General features: G+C 41.3%; 1 protein-coding gene across 2 annotated transcripts in view; it reads right to left on the bottom strand.

The window, feature by feature from the left end:
• Nucleotides 1-26,372, bottom strand: part of RAD51B (RAD51 paralog B) — a 469,034-nt gene that overhangs the window by 183,955 nt on the left and 258,707 nt on the right. For both annotated transcript variants that reach the window (XM_075754197.1, XM_075754195.1), the window contains exon 9: nt 2,872-2,990. In XM_075754197.1, the coding sequence (XP_075610312.1) occupies nt 2,872-2,990 (119 nt within the window). The remainder of the gene's footprint in view (nt 1-2,871; nt 2,991-26,372) is intronic.

Genomic DNA, 26,372 nt, shown 5'->3' with positions numbered 1-26,372 from the left:
GCATACTCGTTCTGCCACCTGCTGCCCTGGCACTCCCCACAGTTTCAGGAACAGGGACTATGTCTTCCAAGCTTTCCTAGAAGCGAATATCGCATGACTAAGAACAAGCATCTAGCAGCCCAGTGGCCTGTCCTGTCCAGAAGATAGTACGGTTCTGGAAAACTGCTTGCTGCTTGAATCCTCCTTAACGTTTACATTATCACTTCACATTCTGAAGAATACCACCCTTGGGCCTCATGGCCCAGGGCATCTCAAGAGGTGCCTTCTCTCTTGATGGGTACGATTCCCTAGCAAGGATTAGCACGGTGGCTCTACTACCATGGAAGTCGGATGCAAGGGAAGATCCCTCAGACTGTTGGCACTGCTCCAGCCCCTCCAGGAAAAGGAGGAGTGAAAGTAGAGCCAGGAGAAGCTGCTTCAGGAGGTCAAGTGACTGAAGAACGAATGAATTCTAACTTTGGAAAGAAAAAATTGTGTCCGCTGTGCAAGTCAGAACAAAACATAGGTTATTCCTTGAACAGTATTGATTCTGCAGGGTCAAAAATTGTGAAAAGCAGGAAAAACTTGTTTTTGCACTAACTTTTCGCCCAAATCTCTGGAACAACTGTGTGCTTTCAGTAATTTCCTTGGGCAGAACTTCACTTTAAGACTACACAGATAATCACAGGCTTTTTTTTTTTTTTTCCTACAGTAATATGAGAATTTGTAAAAGTGATTATTGACTTGAGAATTTTTGGACCTCCAAGTTAAGCTTCCTTAAGAAGTGCTGATTTTCAAAGCTCTGATATCCAATACCTCCTGGCAGAACCACCTTATGATGACTGAAATGGCATCTCAAGAACTGAGGCACCTTTATTCACAATTCATTTCTGAAAGTGGGTATAAAGCAATTATGAAAGAACGTATGTGTGTAAAACTATAGTAATTTAATCAATACAGTGCTGCTACAGGTAGAGTAGTTCTAGATGCCTTCCTCTAAGTGGAAACTGCATGTCTAGCTGAAAGATTTCTATGACTTTAAGAAAAGATAATTTATCTAAAGAAAGAACACAGCTATCAGCAACAGAAAAATATTTACACGACATCATGGACATATCCCATTTCATCCATGGACTTCACAGACCTATCACTATTCATATCATGCTTCTGTTTCAGATTATGTTGCTTTTAATAATATATACTAATGTTTACTTTAAGTTGTTTTTCCTCACTGTAGATTTAGTTCTTCTGCTTAACTAAAACAATGAGTCCAGGGCTTCACGTGCAAGCAAGGCGGTGCGCCTGATAAACCCAGCTAGTTACAGAGTAAAACTCAGCTTTTTTTTTAAAGTGGATCATAATATATTTCTATAATGGAATTTTAAAGGCTTGAAAACAACATTTCATACACTTGCGATCTATTACTCCTCAGGCAAAATCAGGAAAAACTATATTTAATATCCAAATGTTCTTTAGGAAACTGCTCCCTCTTTCCACCACCAGAGGAATGTTCTTAATTCTTTTTAGCCGACTGTGCATCATGAAGCAGCACAAAGCCCAGTTTCTGCCCTTTTCCCTTTGCCAAGTCCACCTCTCATGTACCTCCACAGCGATCCAGGAAATTTGTGAAGAACTTTGTTTTGCACACACATGTAGAAAAGGAGAATTCATCACAGACCAGACTGTGTTTCTATACAACTGTGCACAGACTTTAGAAGTGAATCCAGAAGATGCTTTTTCTAACTGCATTTAACACAGTTAACCTGCTACCTGAGAGTCCAGGGGACTACTGCTGCTCCACAGTACCCACTGCTTGCAGGAACAGAAGTGCCATCATTATGATTTTACTTCTAATGAGCAGAATAAAACGGAATGGCTTCCTCTCCTCTGGCTCTAAAGACTGCAACCTCAAAGTGAGAAACCTTGTGTTGTGGCAGCAAAACCAGGAGCACCGATCTGAACGCATATGGGTAGTAACGCTATGGGAGTAAGATGGTACAAATTTTGCGTAGCAATTTTTCTGACAGGTGTCTACTTTAATGGGCAGAAAATCAATAACATTAAGACTGACGGTCACAGCCTTTGGGAAGAGTTACATCAATGTGAAAACAGAATAGACAAAGCCAAAAGAGATTGTAACTGCAGATATCCCAAGGGACAGATGAAATCATGGGTTATGATGTTTTTAAAAACAAAAGTTATTCCCTCAATCAAACTCTAAATGTCTTGCCTCCTAGTTTTCCACAGTTTTTTTTAAATCAAGAGGTGAAGAATGCAGTCAAAAATGCTACTATATTCCACTCAAAAGCATGAAGTCTCTTCGTGAAAGAGGTAAGCATTCTCCTTTTTGCAGGCATACTTCTGGAAGAATTGGTACCGTACTTACTGCTCCAAGTTAAGCTTGCTGGTGCAGGCAGCAAGCTTCCACTTGCAAACAGTAGCTGCAGAACATAGAGTGCTCCCTGTCCTAACAGTCACAGATGAAATTTGGCACAAAGAGCGGAAAGGATGACAGCAAAACAATCATGGCAGTGAAAGGACTAGCCTCCTACTCCTGCCCCAAAATCCCCGTGTAAGAAAGCACTTTTAGGATTACCCTTCATCTCCACAACATGAAATGCACTCAAAGCTCAAGGAACTTGTACGTCTGTGCCAACAGGCCAACGCTAGGTCCTGTGACTCAGCTAAGCACAGGGAAGCACTGGAGGAATGGCCATCCCTGAAATCAAAGGATACTGACTGCCCCCCACCCCAAATAAGCAATTGGCTGCAGAGTGCCAGGTTCTCAACAGGCACTGCATCACCACAGGAGCTGAAGGACACAGTTAGCCCATCTGACTGACCCTTGCTGGTGTAGCTTTATTTAAATTCTCTTCATTGTTAAGTTCTCACCTGTCGTGTCTGCAAGTCATGATATTGTAGTATGAGCCTGGTGTTGACGCTGTGACTCCATGTGTTGCCGAGAGCTGCTGTCACACAACCAGATTCCCTCTTCCCACTTCCAGAAGCTCCTGAAGATAAATATGAAAGGAATTGTGTCAGGACTGCACCACAGTGAAGGGTTCAGCATGAAAACTCTAATCAGTCATCTCGGATCATTCCCTAAGCTAAGTAATCACAATTAATACTTAATAGATGGCACTATCACATGAATTTCCTACCTTTCTGATTTATTTATACAACTGCAGTGTGAGTTCTCCATCTCACCCTCTGACACCTAGAGAAAGTGCCAAGGATTAAGGATATGTTGCATAATAGTACCTACCTTCTTGGAGGGATTGGTACATTTACTAAATATTTGGAGGTGCAGCACGCATGGGGGACACTTGCCTCTTCCTCTTTAGACATACTATCCCCAAGCAAACCAGCTTTCTATGGGCACTGAGGAGAGGGAAGCAGGCCAGCAGAGCGACAGCATACAAACAGGGACGCTAAAGGAGCAGAATGTGGTGCCATAATACCCCGGTCTGAAAATCAGAATGCTGCTTCATGCCATCAGGCATTCCACACATTTTCTAAGATTTGCAAAGAAGGGAGCCCCTTAGCTGTAAATACCATTCTGGTGTCTCTGAAATCATATGAACTCTATATAACCCTGAAGGAAAATGCGCTTTGCTGCAATCAGCAATGACAACATAAAGAAGTGTTTCCAATAATGCCACATGATCCAGTTGCTGAACTGCCATTGCACCTGAGTCTTCTTGTATTGAAACCACATATACATACGCAGGCAGGTAGGTGCCCCATACCTTCATCTTTGCTTACCACAGTTCTGTGTGAGATGAACAGATAGATGGGTGACTTGTTTGTACTTCAAATGACACTTCAAGAACAGAGCAAGCCAGACAAACCAAAGAAATACAGAAACAAAATCCCAATTGTTATATGAGTATAAATGATCATGTGCAAGTTGAAAATTGAACTGAGACAGACAGTCCATACTGTTAAAAAGCTATGAGCATTGGCCTAAAGTTGAATGAGAGAAAGTTAGATTTAAAGACAAGGAACTTCCTGTCATCTATCAGGCGATGAACTAAATTGCTTCCCCAAGACAGTCATGAAATCCTTGTCAACTAAGTCAATTAAAGATAGACCAGACACTCTGCAATACAAACTTCAGAGCAGCCTTATGTTTCTGTCAAAATGATCAGTAATGAAACAGTTAATGTTAAACTTAAATTATAAGTAATTGGTTTTGGAAGCAACACTGTACTGAGATGACTTTGTCATCTCATGGCTCAGTGGAGCTTCTGGAAGATTCAGGTTTAAAACCCTTCATTGCTTTTACATTTGCAAGGTTGTGGGTTTTGTTACTTTTCCCCCCCAACTATTCAGCACAGAAACATAATTTCTTCATTCACTACAGCTTTTATTTTGGACAAATATCCAGTAAAGGGTAAGACCAAAAGTGTTGGCTTGCAGTAATAATCATTATTTGTGCCGCTGCCGGTAGCTTGCAAGCAATGAGAAGGACGCTGTATTAGAGTGCATTAGGCAGAGGAGAGCAGCAGCTGGAGAGAGGGGCCTGGAATGATTGCAGTGTGCTATAGGACTCAGCTGAAGATCTCAAACCTCCCTCCCAAGTAATATAAGGTTCAATTAACATCAGCAGGATTTCAATTAAGTCTACAAAAGAAATGAGTGAAACACCTAGTTCAAGCCAATAGTTTGACAAGAGTCTGAACTCTGTACTTGTCTGAATTACTTCCCACGTCATGGGAACTCACTGGGACATGCACAATACTCACTCCTCCAGAACAACATCTGTTCTAGTCTGAAAACAGGCTACAGTTGTGCCATCCAGAAAGGATGGCTGCTTTTCTTTCCTCAAAACAAAGGTACTAATATCTTGATCAGCATCAAGCTTCCACCTGAATAACTCACTGCAGGAGCATCTAACTGGAAGTTTCAGTATTAGGAATGCTATTCTGTTAATTAGTCTAACCCATTCTATTGGAAGGTGGATGTACTGACAATAATAATTTCTCTTCATCTATGTTTTGGATTTAATTTGCCAGCTGGAGGACAGAACAGGTTCAAGTGTTAAAGCAGGGTGCTGGGAGGTCTGTATTCCATTCTCTTAGAATAACTTAAACCAAGTTACTTAATTAAGTTCATTAAGTTCTACAAGCTTTTGCTTTTTTGTGCTAACACCACAGAAGTAAAATGCCATTACTGTACAAATAGGCTAAGGGAGAATAAAAGACAGTGAAGCAGCTTTAAAGTTTTGCAATCCTCTCTTTGTCATGTGGAATAAGCTACAAGTTCCTCCTGTTGTCAACATCATCCTTCTTTCCTGCCTGCTAGAAATGGGTAGGAATCACAAAATTCAAGTGAGGCAGCAAAGTGTGAGTTCTGGTGGGTGTGGAGGTGTTCCCCTCACAGCTGGTGTAACTTCACCCCTGTATGCAGCTGGAAGACTCCGCTCCACACCACCAAGAAGCAATTCACCTACCACTGCTCGAGGACCTCTGACTACAGACAAAAAGCCCAGACATTCCAGCTACTGTTGGCATAAAACAGTCGCAAAAGTCACATCCAAATTTCCCTCAAATTGTGTGTCTCTGCTATTAGTTAACAGAAGGAGTAAGATCTTGCTGTTACAATACTGAGCAGGGCATTTCAGTGGTTAAATGTCTGGAGCCTGCTGATATTATGGAGATATCACTCCACAGCAATTCCTAATTCTGCATTTGTTCCAGACCTAAAACCTGTCCCAAAGTGAACAGTGCTAGAGGTGTAAGCCTTGTGGCAGAACAAGAAAGCTAATTGCTGTCATTTATTTTATTTTATTGCACGGGAGCAAGCCTACTGTACCATACTGTGTCAGCCCCTGTCTGAAGAGGGCTGTTTGTGTGACCCACTTTCAGGCAAATCCTCTTCTGTGAAGTTATTCAAATTTATGACTCTGGTGCAAAGTGGTTAGTAAGCCTGGAGCAAATTTACAGCAAAGACTTTTTACAGAGTGGAAAGGAATGCCTCACAGGAAAGGTTTCCATTTTATATGGGATCCTCCTGCAAGCTGATGCATTAGGCAGGCAGAGAGGCAAACCAACAAGAAGTGAAGTAAACCGAGGGGGAAGCAGTGCCAGCTTTGCAAAGAAGTTCAAGGGCAGTGACAGCATGTGCTTCATTCTTTCTCCTTGCTCTAAACACAAAAAAATAGTAAATGTCTCAGAGGAAGGAAAGTGGATATGTTAAGAAAACAGATTTATATTCAAACACGGCCTTAAAAAAACCCTGAGACTTATCTTTTCTGTTATTTCAACCACTACTTAGTCATTAATGAACTGGACAAAGGAAGTGGATAAATAATACTGTTCAAAGAGAAAGTGATATTTTTCAGCATACATTGCCTTGTTCTTCCAAACCCTGATACTTCATACTTGCAGATGGGAGTATCAGACCAACCTTGGCCCAAGAAGAAAGCAGGCTCGTAAGGGACTTTGGTCTCTGCTCTGAAGTCCCCAAACTGTCCAACCCGAAGCCCTTCAGAGTGGTATGAAGCAAGAGCTTCCAGCTGTGACATGAAGGTGCTTATGCATGCTGCGGGGTGGATGCTTCCAGAGAGGCAGTGATGTGCAATCACAGCTGACAGGCAGCAGTTCCTCCAGCCTGCTTAGAGCACAGGTCTCCAGTTACTGCTGGCGTGATGGCTTCTGCCCAGCACACGGGTGATACATGGAGCACAGGGACTAGGAGAGGCAGAAAACAGGGCTGACAGACAGATGAGAGAAAGGGGGCAGATATCAGTTTATGGATGCAGTATGTGGGAAAAGGGAGCGGCTGTCCAGAAGCACAGAGATGGGATCCTAGCATGGGGAGGTGAAGGTGCATGCTGGAAGGGTGGGAGAAGACCTTTGAACAACCCCCTGCTTTATATATTCAGATCCAGCTCAAGTACAATGAAGTGGTGTTTTCAATTCCCGTAAACACTCCTCCTTTACTCACACAAAATGAACTAGCATTAAACTGCTCTTCAAAGGGCATGTCAGCAGACAGGCCAAGGACTGCACGAGGTACCTGTTCTACCATCTCTTCTGAAACTGAGCTCTTCAGGCACCGACAGACACACCAGCAGAGACTGTATCGGTTCTGGATCGCAAGCATAAAGGAGGAACTGGCTGCTTCACTCTCGCTGAACAGCTGTCACGAGTGAAAATAAAGCTTCTTGTGGTCTGAATCAAATGCAAAGTAAATGCCTCTCCACAACCAGGGGAAAAACAAACCAAAGAAAGGGCGATTCTTCAACTGAGGCCCACAGTGCTGCTCCCAAGCAGAAGACGAGGCTCACACTGGGCTCCACTGTCCTGGAAGGAGCTGTCAGTGGAATTGGGCAACAACCCTTGGCCCTACTTACACACAAGTGCTAGATTAATTTTGTTTGTTCCCCTCCCATCAATGCAATTAAAACAAACCTTATGTAAGTACCTTCCTTGTCACCGAGATGAATGCCACATATAGGGAGGATGGGGAAAGTGGGTTTATTCCACCTTCCATTTTTCACTGGAGGAAACAGTAGAATTATCAGCTGAATACTGATTCTGAGATAATTCTGTTATGTCCAACCAGAGAATTACAAGTACAGACATTGTCTCAAAGACTTGCTTGTCCTCTATAGATAAGGAGGTACCATTTTAAAGACTAAGTCCTCATGTAATCAAGTCCCAATTGTTGCAAATATGGTTGAAGAGGATTTAATCATAAAGGAACTTCAGTTTCATTAGTGTCTTGTCCTACGAAAATTACGATAACTATACTAGTGTCTTAAATCAAATAAAACATACTTCTTAAAACAACATTTTTAAAATGCAAGGACTCCTTGGAGGCAGAATGTGATTATACTCTTGATTAAAAAAAATAACCTGCTCCTTGTTGGTATAACTGCACAAGAGCAATGAATACCACCCTTTCCACATTCTCATATGGATTTTTGTCTTTCCAGATGAAAGAGTCATTGCCTGGCAGATTCAGCCCCACCAGTAGACCCCTTTGCAATCTCTATCAATTTAGTAATGCAAAAATTTTTCCTCACCAAATGGAAAAAAAAGGATCGATGCACAATACGACAGTGAAATAACAAAATAGAGACAGTGAAATAAGAAAACAGAGAAACAACCAGTCCCCAAATCTTTCAAATCTTAACATTAAATCACCTTAATAAAAGCCTGATTTATCAAAAAGGAGGAAAAATCTCTCCAAAAGTACAGAGAAAATATTTATAAAGAATTAAGCTACCGAGCTCAACAAAAACGGCACATCATGCAATAAGAATGAAAGTACTTTCCCTGTTGCTCAGGCTGTGCAGCTTTCCGGTTCACTAGCAGAGCTCATAAAGATCACTGCTTTTCACCTGCATTGCATTCAGTCTGTATTTTTGGTGCAGATCTCTAACAATGACACCAGAAGAGAGAGAGAGAAAAAAAAAACCCTCAACCCTCAATCTTTTTTTCCATCTTCACCTACTCAGAAAGTACAAGTATAAAAATATCCAATGGTGGAAAAACCCATCACACAGTAAAAAACAACCCACAGGACAAACTCATCTGTGAAGTAACTAACCACAGTGCCCTTCAAACTCCCACATGCTGACTTCTGCCGTTTTCAGCCCTTCTCCACAGCTTTTTCTTCAGGCAAAAGGTGACTCCGAGTCTCTCATCCTACAGTGGTGACCCGCTCACTCTCTGCACTGGGCAGCCAAGGTACGGCCCAAACTCTTCCTGCTATATACTTCACCTTCACAAAACTAACAGAAAATGAGTGAGGATGAAAAGAACCAAAGGGTCCTTTACATTAAAGCCCTAGAAGTAGGTAGCTAGTTAGGCCACCATTTGATACCACTTGCTTGAGATAAAGCACAGACCAAAACACATATATACATACACCTAGGTAATTACCAAACACAAATTACTGATTTGTATGAACAGACACTAAAGCAAATGTTGCTCCCCATTCCAACTGTACAGATCTGTTTCAGTTAATGGGTTATGCAGGTGTATCAACAGCAAAGTCTGGTTCATCTTAGGAGAAAAATCAAAACTTACTTCCTAGAGCACACGTATGAAGGCCATACGGTCTTTTATTATTTAGGACATATGGCAGGAAAACCAGTTGCTGCTGTAAGAAATCAAGCTTGGCCACAAAACTAGCCATGTAAAAATTCTAACTTTTAAAATGCTTATTCTCTTCCTTTTAAGAAAGGGAATCTTGCAATTTCACTCCCAAAAAACACCTAGTTCTAAATCTGTGCAAAACCCCACCCAGATTATTCCAGCTTACTTCAAATTTTATTTAAAAAGAAGTAAAAATATTTTAGCTGGAAGCTGGAATTGTTTAGTAATCAATGATGTGTAATTTAGTTTCCCTTTTTGTTTTAATAGCATAGTCATCAAAATATACTTAGCAAACGAAGCAATTAACTGCAAACCCCTACTAATCCCCAGTTAAAAAAAAACAGTTTCAATGGAAATTTTTTTGACTACCCCTAGTTCATAGCTATGCTACTGCTGTGGCACTGAAATGCCTACTAGAGATTACACTGAAAAGACTGTTCCAATTCAGTCGTCATCATCAAGAGACTGAAAATTGCCTCTTATAGACTCCAGCTGCAAAGTTCTGATGGAGAGACAGCAGTGAATGTGACAGAAAGGGAATAAGCTCACTTCTCATTTTGGACAACACGGTTTATTTATCTCATACACCCCAAGGAGGTGAGTTTTCACACTTTTTTTGTTTATCACTATATTTCTGTGTATCTGTGAATCATTCGGGGTGATTTTTACAGTGTTAATCTGACATTAGATCAAGAATAGGGCCCTTTCTGCTGTCTTTTTTCCAGCCATTCATTATTTCTATTGTGACAACTCCTAGAGCTCTCATCTGCAATATGCAAACCACTAAGAACAAAAAGATAGTTCCTGACCTAAAGACCTTCTTTTCATGAGAACTGCAGTTTAAGAGTCTCTTAGCTGCTGCTGCTTATTCCCCACTTACAAGGAATTTTCCCTGAGGGATGAGGGAAAATAAACCAAAATATGTGACAGGCCAGCAAAACCGTATATAAATAAGGACTTTCAGTATTCTCCATGAAATATTAGAAGCTTTTTCAAAGAAGCAATATTAGCCATTATTCTACCCTGAAAAATCAGCTGGGACCTCTGTCCAGGTCAAGACGTAGGAAGGATCCTCCAGAGAACTGGACAGATGCTGGTTTGTTTTTAATCCAATACCAGCATGCCCACTGCTATCAGTGTGTTTTGCACCAGCGGATCTCATTCCTTGCCATCCGTGAGTTCACGTCGATTCTGTTTTGAGGCGAGGAAGAGAGAGACAGGCAGAGAGAGAAGCACACACATTTGAGTACTGAGACTCCTGTCTGCTGACCTAAAAAAGGAACTGACATTAAGAAATGAGAAAATCCAGCTGGTCTGATTTCTTGCCAGACAATCTACCAGCCATGACCAAAATGGTCAGGTCTCGGGAGGGCTGTGGAGGTGGTAAGACAGCTGGTGGTTTACAGCACCTGAAACAGGGTCCAAATCAGGGAATCAGGGAGTCGAAATCATTGGGAACAGATACTTTCTTTTTACTGGTGTAAACCTTCTGCCTCTGTGGCCGGACAACATACCACAAGGGGATGAGTTTCCAGCACTCTATTGCTCCAGCGTTGCTAGTGCGAACGATCGAATGAGTAGTGCTTTGGTGGGAGGGATGGTGAAGACCAAGACGACAGTGGTTAAGTCAATTCCTTTCCGTAATCAAGGATAAATTCTTTACCCTCAGCTCACCCTTCTTCCCTTTCTAATGACATTTTTTGAGAAATTACCTCTTTTTCTAAAATCTAGAATTGTACTAATTTACACCACTCTCTTAGTATACAGAGTTCTTCCCCACGTTGCTCACCACTAAAACTTAAGCAGCTTCTTCTGTCTAACCTCTCCTATGCAGTCACTTCTTCCTGACTCTCCAAGATTAGAAAATAAAATCCCAAACCATTGACCTAAGGGTGGGAACCCCCACCCCCCCGCCCCAAACAACCCAGCTCTGGAATTTTGTCAGCCTGCACATATAAAGGATGCATAGGTTGAAAAACAAAGCTTGCCCAATCATGGCATCTGGCAATGCTAGGGCCCTGTGAACCAGAAAATGCTTTTAATTATCACCTCACCAATCATGCTATAAGTTATTGCTGTATTTTTTTTTTTGTTAAGTTTCCTCAGGGAATTAAACAGATCATGATATTAATCAGACGGCATGTAGGAGGGAGGGGGCAGAATGCTAGAATTACACATGTGTAGGTCCCTTAAGGCTTGAATAAAGAACTGAGATTTAGAATCCCGCTGTCAGAGCAACTGAAGCCTTGCATGCTGCAAACCTCGGCCCTCTGACCGACACAGCCATGGCATTATCCTATCTGATTTTCCCAGGATGGTTAACCTCAGCTGCTAAACTTCATCAGTCTCTGCTGTGTTTACCCATCATCTGGATTTGCCACTTCCGAACTTTCCAGGCTAGAACCAAATGAGCCAGCTGTCACACTCCTCCTTGACAGGGACAAGCCCCCCACCCCCCCAACATACCAGTCTGAAGTCTGGAAGCCTAAATGGCTATATCCCAGAAACGCAGAACAGAACCTAATACATCTGGGGGGAGGAGAGGGAGATGTAGCTCAAACTACAATGAATTTCAGAACGCAGCTCACAGCAGTATGGTCACGTTAGGATGCTGTGGTCTGAGACACAGACTGTATTCCCATAGTCTACGTTTTTATTCCATAAAATATGTTCTGGTAAAGACACAGTGTCTTGGCAGCTTAGCTCTCGTACCCGCAAAACTGACACAGGGCAGGCAAAAGCAGCAGTAGTCCAGGCGTAGGTAGGAGCCAGTCTGCAAATGAACTTTAAATTACATTTGAGAGTCAGGGCGTGGAAGGGTGAACGGGGTAGGAGGGAGAGAGTCGAGTTTCTGTCGCACATTGAGTTCTCCATCAAAGTGGCCAATAAAAGCACCAATTAGTGCTAACATACCCAGGGTGTTTCTGACACGGCTGTCCATTTCCCGGGGAGTAGGCTGATGGTATGCCGACACGGCAGATGGAAAAGGACGGTAGGTGTGTGCAAGCTAGTTTCAATCGAGCACTAAGGTCTGCCTTGGTAAATATATTCTGCTAAGAAGCCAGAGAGAGCTTTGTGCTGCTACAGCCAGACCATTGCCAGCACCTGAGTTTGCTCAATTAACACTAGCACTGACATTCAGCCTACACCGTGGCGGACCTTTCTCAATGTATTCAGCATAATAAACTTTCGCCAATAACAATTTCTGATCACAGCCTAGTTCCATGGATTTGAACTAGTGAATTATCTGTCCTTTTCACTCCTGAGCACAGGAGTATTACAGTTGTGGTCCTCTTTCGGGATCACTTTCAAATTTAGAGAGTGACAATTTCTTGATTCAGAGGGTTGAAACATGCAGTAATTAAGATTCCAGTTCCAGGGTGGGGCTGTTAACCACAAGGACTATGTTTGATAATCAATGTTAAACTGTACTTCAAGTTGAGATTTCTTTTATGTATGTAAACTGTGCAAACTGCTTTACTTTGCATGATGACCATTGTCATTTCTTTGAAAATTCAGCCTTCAGTGTTCTCAACACCGGTCCCATAGATTACAGTTACAACAGTTCCCTATAGATGTAAATAAAAACAACAATCTTAGAGCTGTAAAGCTTGGATCATGAGCCAGAGTTATCAAAACTGAAATTCCAGGATGAAACAATTCTCTTTCAGCCTGCAACATGGAAACAGAGGTCAGCCAAACATTTGGGGGCTAGAGATGACTGTTTCACATCTGGAGTTCACATTTGGCCAAACTCTATCCATCACAAAAACTAAACTGAAGGAATGTTTTGGTTGTATGATTAGGAACATGAAAGTTAGGAAACACTAAATGTGAAAAAATGCTATGTGCGACTAACTCTATCAAAAGCAGAACAAGGGACTCAATTATTTCTAATAATGAATATCATCAGGGTTAACTGTGGCATTTCTTAACTGGTATCTAACCACAAGTATGCATTTGCCAATATAGGTCTCACTGGCTGCATCTATTTCTCAGTGCAGAGGGGCCTGTGACACAAGCTGAAGGATGCAACCTCTTATCTGAAGAAGTGCCTTTTGGGCTGGCTTGGCGAACCCTACACATACACCCAGCAGATGCATCTCAGTGCTTGGAGTACCTTCAAAATCACAGCTTGGAGTACCTTCACAACATATGTTAATCGGGCGCTTTCACATTGTTTTAATTGCACAGCCAACATACCCGTGTATATAAGATGTCTTACCTTCTCCCATTATAAGATGAATGACAAAACATTTTAGTATACACAGACACCACTGTGGCTCACTGTTCTGAACAGACTCATTTACAAATGTGAAAATAGATATATGTTTATGTACTTAGACACACACATACACACAGAGACAGTATATAACATGGAGGATGTTAAAATGACTGAGGATTACAGGGGTCTGGCTTCATTCCCTGAGTGACACAGACTTTTCAGGAGGATCTCAGCAAGTCAGACCCCTCTTCACAGCACAGTCCCCCATCCTGGAGCAAAGGAGGTATATACTTTTTTCTTCATCTCATTCTCAAAAAGGAATGAGTCCCTTTATCTGAAACTAAGCAAATAAATTCAATTTTGGACAACAACCAAGACTGGAAAATTTCATCCCGATAAGCTTTTCTGACTGAAGACAGAGGGTTAGAAGGGAAGCAGTTATACAGCCTTAACTATAGGAGGTTCCTTCCGTTCCTGCTATAATGCAAAATATTCCAAGATGTGTTCACTGTAGTCTGCATCAGGCAGCGACAGGACACCGAAGTGCTCTGTGGAGAGTAATGCATAAATCCAAAAAGATCTTTTGACTGCAGTGACTCTTCTCTCCTGAGATGTATTACATTTTATAAAGTCAGTGAAAAATAAAAAATTGCAAAATATCACTCTGAATCCTTGGACTACAAAATGGTTGAACCCTCTAGAGGCCAGTTGGGGCCAGAAACAACTTTTTTTTCCCTTTTTCCCAGATTTGGGGGGGCAGAGGGGAGGGCAAGGGGAAAGGGAGAGAGCAAAGAGTGGTTGGTTTCAAATAGCAACATTGTCCAAAAGGGTGAAAGGGAACAGATGGCCGTGGAGAATGCAGCCTCAAAGCCCTAAAGAAAAGGGCTATTTTGACAGATCTTGCTGTTTCCTATTCAAGCATGAACACTCTGGCATGGAGAGTTAAGACGATACAAGGAACAACCTCTGTTCCCAGCAACTGACTATGGGCAACTGGCCTCTGAAGCTCTCTGAGAAAAACAACATGAGACAGACAGACAAACAGATATGGCAGCAAGCCCAGATCTCAGCCACCAGGAAAGGGAGGGGGGGAAAAAAACCCAAGACAAAAAAAAAAAAAAGGCAGAAACAGCTGCCTTTTCCTGGCCTCAGCGCAGAGCATTAGAAAGAGCCTGTCCAGCCTTTCTCATCTTCCTTTTCAGTGAAACTTCTTGAAGGGGTCACCCTCAAGCTGTTGGTCTTTGCCCTGAGGGGAGGTGAAAAAGAGGACAGAGCAGAGCTCGTCTGGCTCAATGAAACCTGCTTCCTTTAATCACAAAGACCTCCCTCCAGCTAACGAAGAGGAACTCTAAATGTAAAAAAAGCATAATTAATGCTGGATTTTTGCATGCAAAAAGGTTGAGAAATTTAAAGCTGTGGCTCCCACAGTACGTGTAATTTGTTTGCATAGTGTACACCAGCGAGCCATTATATCCGAGGGCAGGGAGAATTGTACTCGCTGTGGGAAACACTGCTAATGTGTGTCCTGACTTTTTCTATCATTCCTAATCCACAGCTGTTTCATTCACTGTCTCTGGGCACGTACTATCAGATAGAGATTTCAGTTTTGAAGGGCAGCTTCACATCCATACCCAAAATTTAGAGAGAGACCTAAGCCATTGAGTGTAACCAGACTCCACTGTTTCCAAAGTCCATAGAACAAGGGATGAATTTAAGTTTTTGAACTTCTTTCTGATTTATGTACCAGTTCCATTCTTTAGGGCAGAGCCTGATGTACTGTTTCCCAGCCTACACTTGCCTATGGGCAGAAGCGCTGAGCAATACCTTCCCTTTGCACTGCAACCTGGACCACAGCAATGGAAGTTTCACGCCAACAGTTGGAGGGAGGAAAAGAGGGGCCAACTGGTATAAACATTAACTATCCTCACAATCCTGCCCCGAGGCGGGGAAGTAGCTATCATCCCAATTTTAATATCCTCCTTTTTAAAAAATCATTGAAGGAAAAAGATAATAAAGAATTGTGGGTGCTCACGTGCCAGAACTCCAAATGAAGAAATGCAAATGCTACATACTGATCCTATCTGCCCCTTTGTTCCCTCATCTGTGAAACAGCATTTAACTTTAGTCAATAAAAAGTAAAAGTGTAGAAAAACAGACACCAGCAACAAATCACCTCAGCATCCTCAGGCTCTAAAGGAATCCAAATTATTATCAAAACCTTGGTTTTCTACATTATGTAAATGACTTGGGGTTTTGTTTTGTTTTCACAAAGGATAGCCAATATAGTCATTACTAGCTGTAATTGTTAATTTGTAACTAAATAGATAGGATCTGACCAGTAAAAGTAGTCAAACAATACATAAAATACCTTATTTAGGCTAAATCAGATAAAATCTGTTTCTTTTCTTCTTAACCATGAGTTTCCAGTTTCCTGAGACTGAGTAACTGCTCCAGGCTATACTTATTAAGGGAATCTCAAATGTGGATTATTGGCTAAGTATTAATGAGCATTGAACTTGTTGATTCGCCTTTCTTCCCTATGTTTCCTTGAGTAAAGTCAACCTAGTATAGTTACCCTGTAATTCTGCTTTGCTTTTAGTGCACAACTCCTCCTGTTCGCTGCCAGCGTTAACAAACAGCGCTCACAAACCAATTCTGTCTTTAACGTTGCAGGACAGGTGGTCCCTCGGCATATTCCCACACATTCCAAATATTTTAAGTGTTCTACATCTGTTGTCTAAAACATTTTTAGTTCCCTGCAAGAACAGTAGGAGATGAAAACAAAAAGTTATATATAACATAGTAACTGACCTTTTTATACCACAGGAGCTCTCTGTCATTTCAACGAGATGATAAATTTCAAAAAAGAGCTCAACCTTCATTCATTACACTACACAGCTATTAAAAATTCTTGCAGAGAAGATAACTTGAGAATTAACTTATGACAGCTGTAATAGCCCAGATGATAAACCTGAGTGGGGATGTGCTTGCTTTTTTTTTTTATTATTTTTACAGTGTCTGCTGAGTTATGGCAATTTTTTTAAAATTAAAGAATTAAAGTGATTTACATATTTTCTAACCATACAAACCACTCTATCTGCTTTAAAAAAATCAAAATGTCTCCCATGTACATATACACAATCTGAGTGGGATTTTTATAAGTGCTCAGTGTTGGCCCTACAGCAGGTAGGGAAACACTAAACGCTTTTAGTTTTTTTTTTTCCCCTACAAGAATGAACCTGATCAGATGTACTTTAAAAACATATGACTGCAAGTAATTCTTCTCACTAATGAAACAGAGCCACTAGTCAAGATTTGAGGCCAGGAAATCAAAAGCATCTCAACTAGTAAGAAGGCAGAAAATGAGTGCCTGGGCTGTAATTGGGATAGGCGGTGAGGGTTCAGCATTTCTGCTGAAAGTGTTCTGGGATGGGAGCAGTGACCAGCAGTTGGGAATCTGGTTTGCATCTCCGTGCAGAAGCTGGCATGTCTCCCTTTACCAGCACTGCAGCTCCACTGGGTACCGGCTCGTTACGGACTGTGACAGGAGACTGTCCCCTGCTGCATGACCAATGTCATTTCCAACAACATAATGGCATTCCTTCAAGTACTTTGCCAGCATGACAACACACTTCAGCTAGGAGAGCTGACGCCTCATTATGTGAGATACTAGCAGTGCAAACGTGACCTCCATAGCTATGCAATATAAACAAATGCACGGTTCTTTTCTTTTTTTGTGTGTGTATGTGTTGGTTGGTTTGTTTTTTAAATTAAAAAGAAACCTTCTGTTCTGAGCCACAGAGAAATGTTATAGGGGATCTCGACGTGACAGACCCAAGACTACGCCTCAGGGAAAGGGATGCCACTGTGCGACACTGCTCAAACAAAGCCCTGCTAGAACATACAGCAAATGCCTTGGTACTTCCCATGGGGCCAGGACTGAAACTTAGGCATTTAAGCAAACTTGCCTCAATTCATTTTGGAAGACAACTGCCTTTGTCCAACGCTGACTGCGAGGCACAGTATCTCATCAGTGTATAATGGCAACATGATGCTGGATATGAATGGAAATGTAGATAACTTCACCGAAAACACAACGGAATACATAGTAAGTGGAACTGACTCATGGAAGAGGAGGATTTTAGCTTTCTTTTTAATAGTGCAAAACTCAGTCCCTCTCACCATAAACTCCAAGAGGCTTCCGACATCCTAGTACCAGAGCGAGAAGTGGAAAGACGAGAGAGGAGAGAGGTACAACCACGCTGAGGTGCATCAGCAGGGGCCGGAGAGGTGAGAATTGTGAGAATTTCACTTGACTTGGAAATTCTACCTTTTGAAAAACAATTCTGAAGCACAGATGTTAGCAAAGCGAGAGGCTGCCAAAGGCTAAAAGATCACTGAGAAGTTAAAATAAAAATTAATTGCAATTATGTATAAAGATTCATTTTTCCTTTTTTGTTATGGAGAAAATTTCACCTGCCAAGAGAATAATTTCAGAAGGAAATTCAGCATGTTCAAAGGAACTCATACAGTGGATTTCAGTCAAAATGCCTGCTAACAAGACCTTGTACCTGTAAATACACTTTCTTAACTTTTAAACTATATTGAATTATTCTAAAGAAAAAAAAACAAAATAAAATCAACTACATGTTAATGTATTTTCACTAGTATTACAGGAGAGAAAATATCCTTCTGGACCTTGTTCTCTCCAGAATCCAGAAAGGCCTGGACTATATTCCAGTATGCACATAAAGCATTCATGTGTCAGCAGATGACTTTACACAAACAGAAAAGCATCAGGGGCATACGCTAGCCCCTCAAGCTGCCCTATTCTCTCTGCAGTCTACACAAAAATTTAATTTTGGGGATCTCTTTAGACTCTGCGTGCTTCAGGCAGTCTAATGAACACTTGGACAGAAAGCACATGATTACTGTAAATCCGGGATATTCTCTAATGACCAGTGCAGTGCTTTGCAGGTAAGCTCAAGCTGGCTTTAGAGCAAGGGCAATTCGCCTGGCACCAATAAATCATTTCCGATACCTGAGAGATCAGCTGGGTTCCCTCACAAAGTTTTGGATGGTATCACCTTCTGGCTAGGGTTTCATTAGCTCTTGGTTGTTCAACCAGTTATGTTTTTCACTTCCATGGCAAACTCTTGACGAAAAGCCCAGTGGTGCAGAGAGCAACAGTGGTTCCTAAGCAAGGGACAGTCTTTCCTCAGAAAACTAGGTTTGATCTTCTTTCTTTGCATGATGCTGCCATGAAGATGTTACTTCATAAGAGATAAAAGAAAATATTTTTTAGTCACTGATGATCCCATAGCAACATCAAGAGTGTTAAACTGGAATTTGAACAGTGGGGGGAGATGAGTAAGGAATCGGGCAGGGTCGGCCTCTCAGATTTGCTCTGCAATCCTGGCAATATCCAGAACTTGCCAAAGAAACTATATGAGAAAATATCCAAGCTGTACAAATATAGTTCAAAGCATCACACACTCTCATTACTCAATCACACCTTGCAATATTTGGTGTTTCTAAAACTTCAATTTGTGGAGGCAAGTGATTATGGAAGAACCCCCATGGCTTCCTATGCAGCCTTCTCCTCTCTCCTGCACCCGGCATACACCCATTTCTCTGTCGTGACAAGTTGGAGAGTGGCTTGAAGACAGTCTGATTGCATCACCAAAGTTTAGGAGTCAAGATGCAAATAAAAAGATCTCCCAAATATGTATATTTTAAAACTCAATTTTCCGAGCTTAATGTGGAAGGCCAGTCCTAATATTTAGCTCTGGCAATACTAACGTAGTTATAGCAACTTCAGGTACTACATTGTTTTGCTATTTCAATTTAAAATGCATGATATGAACGTTGCATCAATTATCATGTGACTATAAGTGGTCATCTGAGGTTGCTATGTATTTTGAATCTGTCTAGCTGCAGCACAACAGATACACAAATTCTCTTTATCTGCAATTAATTCCTATAAATATTGTAAGATTTTTACTGTATGTTTCAGCTGAGACCAGGTAAGGCAGCAGATAACTCCAGACAGAGCACTCCATATTTGTGTCATATTCCCCATGCTAGAAATCTTCACAATTTTTAAAATGTATTCTTCTATTGTAGAAAACAGACAATAAAGAGCTGTAAAAATAGCCAAGTCATCAATTTTCCAGCCTCCTGCAACTCTAGGATGACCTGCCAATGTTCTTACAACTTTCATTTCTATATGGTTTCTCAAAACTGAAGGTGGACAACATCTTGTATAGTAACTTTACTAAGTTCTTTCCTGACACTATTTCTGGAAAGATAAATGGCATCTACAAATATTAAGGCTTATTTCTCCCCCCCCCCCACCGGTATACAAGGATATTATTATTCACATAAGATGGTTTAGTGTGGGGCCTCTAGTACCTTCAGCCAACTTAGTGTGACACTCTGCCTCTTCACCGAGGTCTTTAAGGAAAACATTAAATAGCATTGGCCCCATCAGTGACAACCAAGGAAGGCCACCAGCTGCCAGGTGGAATTTGAATGACTGACGGCTACTCTCTGAGCTCAGAGGTCCAGCTGATTTTCCACTACCTTGTACTTTGTACTTCCAGTCTACTTCTCTCTAATTTTGCTACAAAGACACTACAGCAGACCATGTCAAGAAGACTTGCTAAATGGAAGATTGAACCACATCAGCTGCTCTGCCCCCATCCACCAGACCAGTCATATCATTGTACAAGACAATCAGACTGGTGAAGCATGATTTGCCTTTGGCAAATCCAAGCTGGCTGTGTTTCCAATCACCTTCTTACCTCCACATGCCTGGAAACCTTAGATGAGATTGTCTGTCCTAGTATTAATTCCAAAAGAATTCTGTGGGTTTGGTGTCTTATCACAGAATGAAAGAAAAACCCCACCTATACTCCAGTTAAACATCTGTTTAAAATGCTGATAGGTTTGATAGATGCTTAACTAAACAATGTCAATCCCCTACCTTTCAAACACAAATTGGCAACATTTGCAAGTAAAACAGCAAGCTGCAGACACAGGATTTAAAAAAAAAAAAAAAGAAACAAGCAGAAAAATCAACAGCTTCTTATGAGTAAGTTTACTCCAAAGTGGAGAATATCATGAGGGTATTTAGGATGACTGGGTAGATAAAGATTAGTGGATTCAACTGACTGTCCATAGAGTCACAGGAGAAAACCACATGCTTATTCTCCTTCAATAATCCTCTTGATGTATTCATGGATTTGCCATGGGAACTAACTGTATAACTTTATTCATCCCTTTCTCTGTGAATAGTGTACTTTTAAAAAAAATATATTTGGGAAGCATAGCAAGATTGAGAGTGATGATCAGGTGTGTGAATTTCTGCACTCTCATCTGCCAGAAAATAGACTCTGCAATTGAGACACTAAGTACTTTTTATACACAGGTCCAGATGTTAAGCAGACAGCTCTGATACAGGTTTCCTCTTGCTCACTCTGCCAAGGATTTTGTAGCCTCTGAACACATTCAGGAGCTGTGATGGGATTGAATTTCCATGCTTAGGTCAGTTCCTGGCACAGGCAGATGCGACAAATGATGTGACAAACTGCACATGATTTTTGGTGGGGATTTAGACTTTTAGCTTATACCTAATAATACGGTCTGCAATGCTCAGAATCTCCTGCATTTCATGAGAGACCTCTCCTTTTAAAAAAGAGCATGGAGAGGACAGTCACAGAAGGCCAAAGCTATAGCAATTATTTTGAATTTTCCAACCCCACATAAAAATCGGACAATGTAGGCAGTGAGCGAAAAGGATTAAGTCTTCACACCATCACTCAGAATATCACAGTGGAGAATGGCTTTTCCTAGTAAAAGGATAGTGCTCTCACAGTCTAAAACATTATTTTCAATGGCATTCTCATTGCCCACTTCTAGCGACAGTGTCTACAGGGCAGCAGCAAGGGACCTCTGAGAGAGGAAGGGACAGAAGTCAGCAAGTCCTGCCACTAACAGAGCAAGTTCCCCAATATGGATGTTATTGCCAGTATTCCGCTAAAGTGAATCCTTGCATTGAAATCCCACCTACACATCCATGGCGGTTCACCCGTCCAGTTCTTTGCAGACTGAGAAAGACTTCGCTAAATTAATTCCACGATAGAAGCTCAGATGATCACACAATTCTGAGCGGGAGGCACTGCCTGCACATTTGTCTACAGTGTTTCTGTCCTAACTCTACCAAGCAGGATTTGTGCTTCCCTTTGTGCTTTCCACAGGTCAGGAATGCATTTAGTTTTCACTGCTGCTTAGCCTCCAAGAGCAGGCTCCACACATACTATACTACTTTCACCATTTCTTGCTGAGCTCAGTTCCACAAGAGATTGCAATACTTGCCTTTGCCACTTTCTGGCATCAGTTGAGTATAGCTGGGTGTCACGTCACTGGATGCACACAGTCCTGCAGCACTTCTCCCAGCAGCAGAGCCTACTCAGAGCTTCCCCACTTGCTGCACCGGCTTTCCAGTGAACACTGAAGTTCATTGTCCTTATTTTCAAGTAGGCCTGTATCCATAATCCAGCATGCCTGAAACACCTTCTGGGGTCCCAACTGAAGACCAGTTAACCAGTGTTAACAGCCCCACTCCAAAGGTCAACTATATCCTCCTACATTAAAGTTCATCTGTGCAACATCATCCTGCTTGACTTTGAAACTGCAAAATTAACCTCTGGTCTTTACAGTTTCACCAGCTTCTAGGCCAAATGCAAAGAACAGAGCTCTGGAACAGGCTGCCGAGAGAGGTTGTGGAGTCTCCTTCTCTGGAGATATTCAAGACCCACCTGGACGCAATCCTGTGCAACCTGCTGTAGGTGATCCTGCTCTAGCAGGGGGGTTGGACTAGATGATCTCCAGAGGTCCCTTCCAACCCCTACCATTCTGTGAATCTGTGAACACTGCTTTGGACAGAAATACTTTTTAATGTAGATAGCCAGCAGTGTGTGCATCTACATCAAAACCTCACCGTGGGTAGACTCCACATCGTACAGACAATTGTTTTTTGGTAGAAAAAGGGAAGAAAGAGTAAGCTGCAAAAGACAAACGCTACCTAACACACAACAGGAAGTTGGTCTGGTCACACAAAATCTTGAAAAACTGCAGCCTGGGTTGAAAAGTAGCTGTGTTCATGTAGAAGAAAGATGGTGAAAAAGATTTGCAGAAAGATGTCACACCATCCTATAACCTGGTAATAAATAGTACTATATGACACAAGAAAATAGTACTACATGCCACGTGAAAAAAATAATGCACTATTTTAGTCTGTTACTTTCACTAGGGGAATGGCTACTTGGCTGATGACTATGCCAGTAGCACCTGCAAGGACTGTTCTCTAGGTTGTGACGTCTCCCTGTCCTTTCCATACTAGTGTTGCACTGGAACTTCTGAAAATTCAGCAACAGGAGTAAAGGTGACTTGCTAAGCTGCACATCCAGTGATACGAAGTACACAACTGTTTTCCAGCATAACCTAATTGCCAGAAAGTAAAGCAAGTCTAGTCATTGACCAGTGATGTCTTCCGGGCATTCCTACATCATATATACATTTAACCTATCCTCTCCAAAAAGCAGCACTATGACTTCACTATCTATCTTGGCATCAATGAAGCCAACTGACTTGTGCTTCTGGAAAGCAACACCACTGGCCTGATGTGACAGAAGAGAAATACAAGACCATCTATTTCACATAGGTAACTGCTGCTTTTCCATCTCTTCTGGAGCTACATATCCTACCTTAGGCATAAACTCTAAGATTTGATTACATTACACTTTGAAACAATTAAAATTTCTTCACAGTCAGGTTAGGAGTATGTAAACCGAATAACTTGAGCGCTCCGATGGAGTACAGTCTCCGGGGAATTCCGCGTATGCTTTGCAAGCAGAGCTTGTACCATGGTTCTGAGTCCTTGACTTTGAAGAGCAAATGAACAAGAACACTGATTAAAAAGTAGAACAATTATGATATTAACTGTGTTACCAAATAACAGTATAATTAAAGATAACATGAACCTGACATAGATAAGAAAGGACTAAATATGGACTAAAAGTAGCATCTTAGTGCATGTGGCTAAACAACTTCATTTTCTTCCTTGTGAAACCAACTTTGAATTTTGCCCTCACGTAAGGTCTCAGAATAGTTCTACACTGGAAGAAAGTTTCTGTAATTTAAAGGCTGACAGGTGGCCTAGGCGAACTGAATGTGAGATTCAGAGCCAACACACAATAGCACGGAGCCATCTCACAGACACTTACATCCAATCTCATGCATGAAGTAAAGTGTCAACAACAAGTTGAAGGCCCGAATAATGTGGAAAGATGAATCTCCCCTGTAAAACAGGGCCTGGGGAAGTGGAAAGAGATATTTATTATCTATGCATTTTCAACCCAGGAGAAAAATACAAAAGCATACATAGAACTTCTCTTTGAGGATGCTGCATGAAGAAATACAACTAAGCTGCCACCAAGCCTCAGGAGATCTGGAAAGCACATAGTGGCAGTGACACTGTGTGGAGTTTCTGAAATAAATAGAAGAGAGCAAGCATTTTCCCTAAGGGCAATGCCCGTGAACATTTTATAGACGGTGGATGTCAGGTTAGTGATAGTTTAAGTAGGCTGGTTTGGCATCATTAAGATATGAAATGAATGTGCTCTACATAGTCATTTGCCATATACATTACCTCTTCAATAATTATAAATTAAACAACATTCTTCATTTAGTTATCACTCTATAAACATGATAAGAAGAAAACTGGTTAGGAAGTAGTAGTTAAGACAGTGCCTCCTGGATATTGTTGATCATTACGGCTTTCTGTAACCTCCATTATTGTCAATCAGGGTACACATGATGAGAAGCATCTTGCATGTTGCTATCTACTTAGACAATCAAACCTTTCAGCCAGAAATAAGGACTGTCCAGATATCTGGTACCTACTGGAGGCCAACGATTCTTCAAAGTCTTTTACATTGGTTCTAATGGATGTGCTTCAGCTCTCCTAGCCAAAGAAATTACTGGAAGAGATTTATAATTGCTCAAGCTAGATAACCAGAATGGACTGTTCTTTCCCTAACTTCAGTAAGAAAGACTAATCCTCAAAACAATTTGTAAAAAATATTGAATGAAAATGAATCCTATGAAACTAAATAACTGGTTCTGCAAATGAGTAATAGGATTTCCATAATTTAGTTTGGAACAATGAATAGGCAGGTTTAAATTTTGATCTTGCTATTATCACCAACATAGGCAAAATGAAGCTCATAATATGTGGTCAGCTCAAAACTGAGGCCACGTAACTATTTCAGCATGCACTTCAGATGTCAGTCAACAATATCAAGCTACTATGGAAACACACACACAGAGCAGTAGTTCTTAAGAGCTCAAGAAATTCACCTTACCAACTTAGTTAAACACAATTTGTTGTTAAAGCGACAGCTCATGCACCAAAAACCAGAAAATGAAAGCACTTTCTCGTACTGCCTTACTTTACAGAAGTGCGGAATTTGGATTCAAAGCTTTGCTGCTAACTGCAGACTTGTATTACAGCTTTCTAATTTCCACCTGCAGATCAGTACGTGCGCCCAGCTGTTCCAGCAGGCAGCAGGATTTGTAGGGACATCTTTGGTGGCAGATTTGGGCTTAGTCGCTTAAACAGTTTTACATCTGTAGTTTCCAACTGTTTCTGGAGAACAGAAGCATATCAACAGCTTGCAGCCATGCCTAACCTACAGTCATACCCACTGAATCAAATGAACAACTTGTATACTCTACACTCCAACACTGGCTATGCTGATAATATTTCCTAACCAAAAAAAAAATATATCTGAATTTTAAAATCAATCAATCTGCTAGAGACTAAATGTTTTGTGAAAACATGTACATGCCAGTAAATCTCCTGACAGACACAGGCCACACTGATACCTGCCAAGCAGATTTCCTGCAGAACCCTGCTGCCTTCCAGCCCACCCTTGGCAGCCCGCCTGAAGGATGGCTTTGGACTGAGGACCCAGGACTTCCAAGGAGACAGGTTAGGAGACATAAGAGTGGAGGAGGGCATCCACATTCACATTTTTTCAAACAGTATGTTGCAACTCTGAGCAGACACTTAAATTTTTGTCTTTCCATTCCAATTAGAAAGATTTTCTGAAAACTCGGGAATTATTGCACAACAGAAATATAATTTACCAGCCACTGCTATTACAAAGAACCACAGGCTTAATCATTTACTGGAAAGCTGATCACCTGCCTCTCAATTGCGCTTGTCTTTTCCCTCCCTTCTTCCCTCAATGGAATTTTCATTCTCACCTGGAGTCGTGCCATAACTTCTAGTTTGGGAAACTATCACAAAATTGTCTTCCAGGTCATGCGACCAGTCTCCCTACTTTAACATCTGATCACTGTTGGCTGGGACAGTGCACAAAGGCCTCTAATACTATGACTACTTAGTAGAACTAAGGTATGTATTGGCTGCAAAAGAGCCGATTTGTTTTTATTCTGGCCATTATACTGTCTGATTTTTTCTTCCTCGGAGAAAAAAATCCATGGAAAAAAGAAAGGAAACAAATAGGCAGAGTGTTTCTAGCAGAACCCTAGCACGCTCAGGCCGTTGTTTCATCGTCTGCAACAGTGAGCTCACCACCATCAGGAACAAGGAAGGAGAAATACGAGTTCATTTACTGCACAGAATTCTGCAGTGAGATATATACAGAACTGTACTCACTCTTTTCTAAAAATGAGTGCTTTCTAGGCCAAACGCAGCAACATATCAAACTCAAACTACATCAAATAGCTAGAGTTAATAATTATATCAATGTAGATAATGACTTCAGAATGGAAGAATCCATTCCAAGTTCCTGTCCAACCTTTGGTGTCAGCTTCAACACCATATACATAAATGAGATACATCAATGGAAAATATCAAATCTTGTTTTCTCCCACAACATAGCACTGGTATTCACATCAATGTTCTTGTATATTAGTAATTATTTTCTAAAAACAATCAGCTAAACTATGATTCTCTGTAA

This window comes from Balearica regulorum, chromosome 5 (assembly GCF_011004875.1).
Source record: "Balearica regulorum gibbericeps isolate bBalReg1 chromosome 5, bBalReg1.pri, whole genome shotgun sequence".
Classification (NCBI taxonomy): domain Eukaryota; kingdom Metazoa; phylum Chordata; class Aves; order Gruiformes; family Gruidae; genus Balearica; species Balearica regulorum.
Note: the sequence above shows the minus strand (reverse complement) of the source record. Positions and strands in the feature narration are given on the sequence as shown.